A 950-nucleotide genomic window follows, 5' to 3' on the forward strand; every position below is an offset into this window, starting at 1 on the left:
ATCCACACATTGACACATTACTGTGTGTTGCATGGTTTGGTAATATGTCATGTCAACAGTATACATTTTCAGTAAAGCAAGGTATAAGTGATAAGGGATGAAACACAAAGTATCAACCAGGTGGTTAGTGACAATATGAGTTTATCAATGTGTCAACAACTACTTGATCACGAATATGTCGGATGATAATCAGGTGATTGTTATTAGTTGGTACTAGTTGGTACTAGTTGGGATCAAATAACTTTATTGACATTATTGACATTATTGTTAAAACCATGTAAAACATACATGACAAATGTCAGGAAGTACTTGATCGCAAAATAAGGCAAAGGGAAACCAGGTGCTTGTTACCAACTAGGATCAAACAACTTTAAAACTTTATTGATAAAACTGAGGTAAACATACATGACAAGTATGGTATATTTATAGACCTCAACAAGAGTACAGCCGTGGAGGAATCACACAGGTTCTTAGGGAGTGTGTGTCCATACGGCGGTCAACATGAGTCCTTAGGGTGTTGTGTAACCGCAAGGTAATTAATCCAAGGTCCTCATGGCTGTGATCCTCACACACTTGGTGTTTGACGATTGTCCGCTTCACTGTGTTCATCACTATCTGTATCACTGTCGTGTATTTATTGACATAACGTGTGTGTTGTTTGATGCATGTCATGCTGTTTGTACTGCTACTGGTACTGACACTAGTATGTTTGTGTCAAGTGTATTGTCAACCAACAATATGTTTGTCATGCCATCATGTACTTCATGACTGTAATATATATCTGTACTGCTATTGACACTGTTCATACATCAAATACACTGTGTTCATCACATGTGCATTATCCATCATATATCTGTTTTCATCACCACCATTTCCACTTGTCATATTTGTCATGTGCTTTCGTGTATTGTTCATCATCACATCACTTCACTATTTGACACATCACATAT

The 950-nt window shown here is 37.2% G+C and overlaps 1 protein-coding gene across 1 annotated transcript in view; it reads right to left on the minus strand.

Annotated features, from left to right (window-relative positions):
• Positions 1-668: 668 nt before the first annotated feature.
• BATDEDRAFT_24294 (uncharacterized protein) overlaps positions 669-950 on the minus strand; it is a gene marked incomplete at both ends in the record, with an annotated part of 1,555 nt that continues 1,273 nt past the window's right edge. The window contains one exon of the mRNA XM_006678333.1: positions 669-700. Within this exon, the coding sequence (XP_006678396.1) occupies positions 669-700 (32 nt within the window). The remainder of the gene's footprint in view (positions 701-950) is intronic.

Source organism: Batrachochytrium dendrobatidis (genome assembly GCF_000203795.2).
Source record: "Batrachochytrium dendrobatidis JAM81 unplaced genomic scaffold BATDEscaffold_5, whole genome shotgun sequence".
Taxonomy (NCBI): domain Eukaryota; kingdom Fungi; phylum Chytridiomycota; class Chytridiomycetes; order Rhizophydiales; genus Batrachochytrium; species Batrachochytrium dendrobatidis.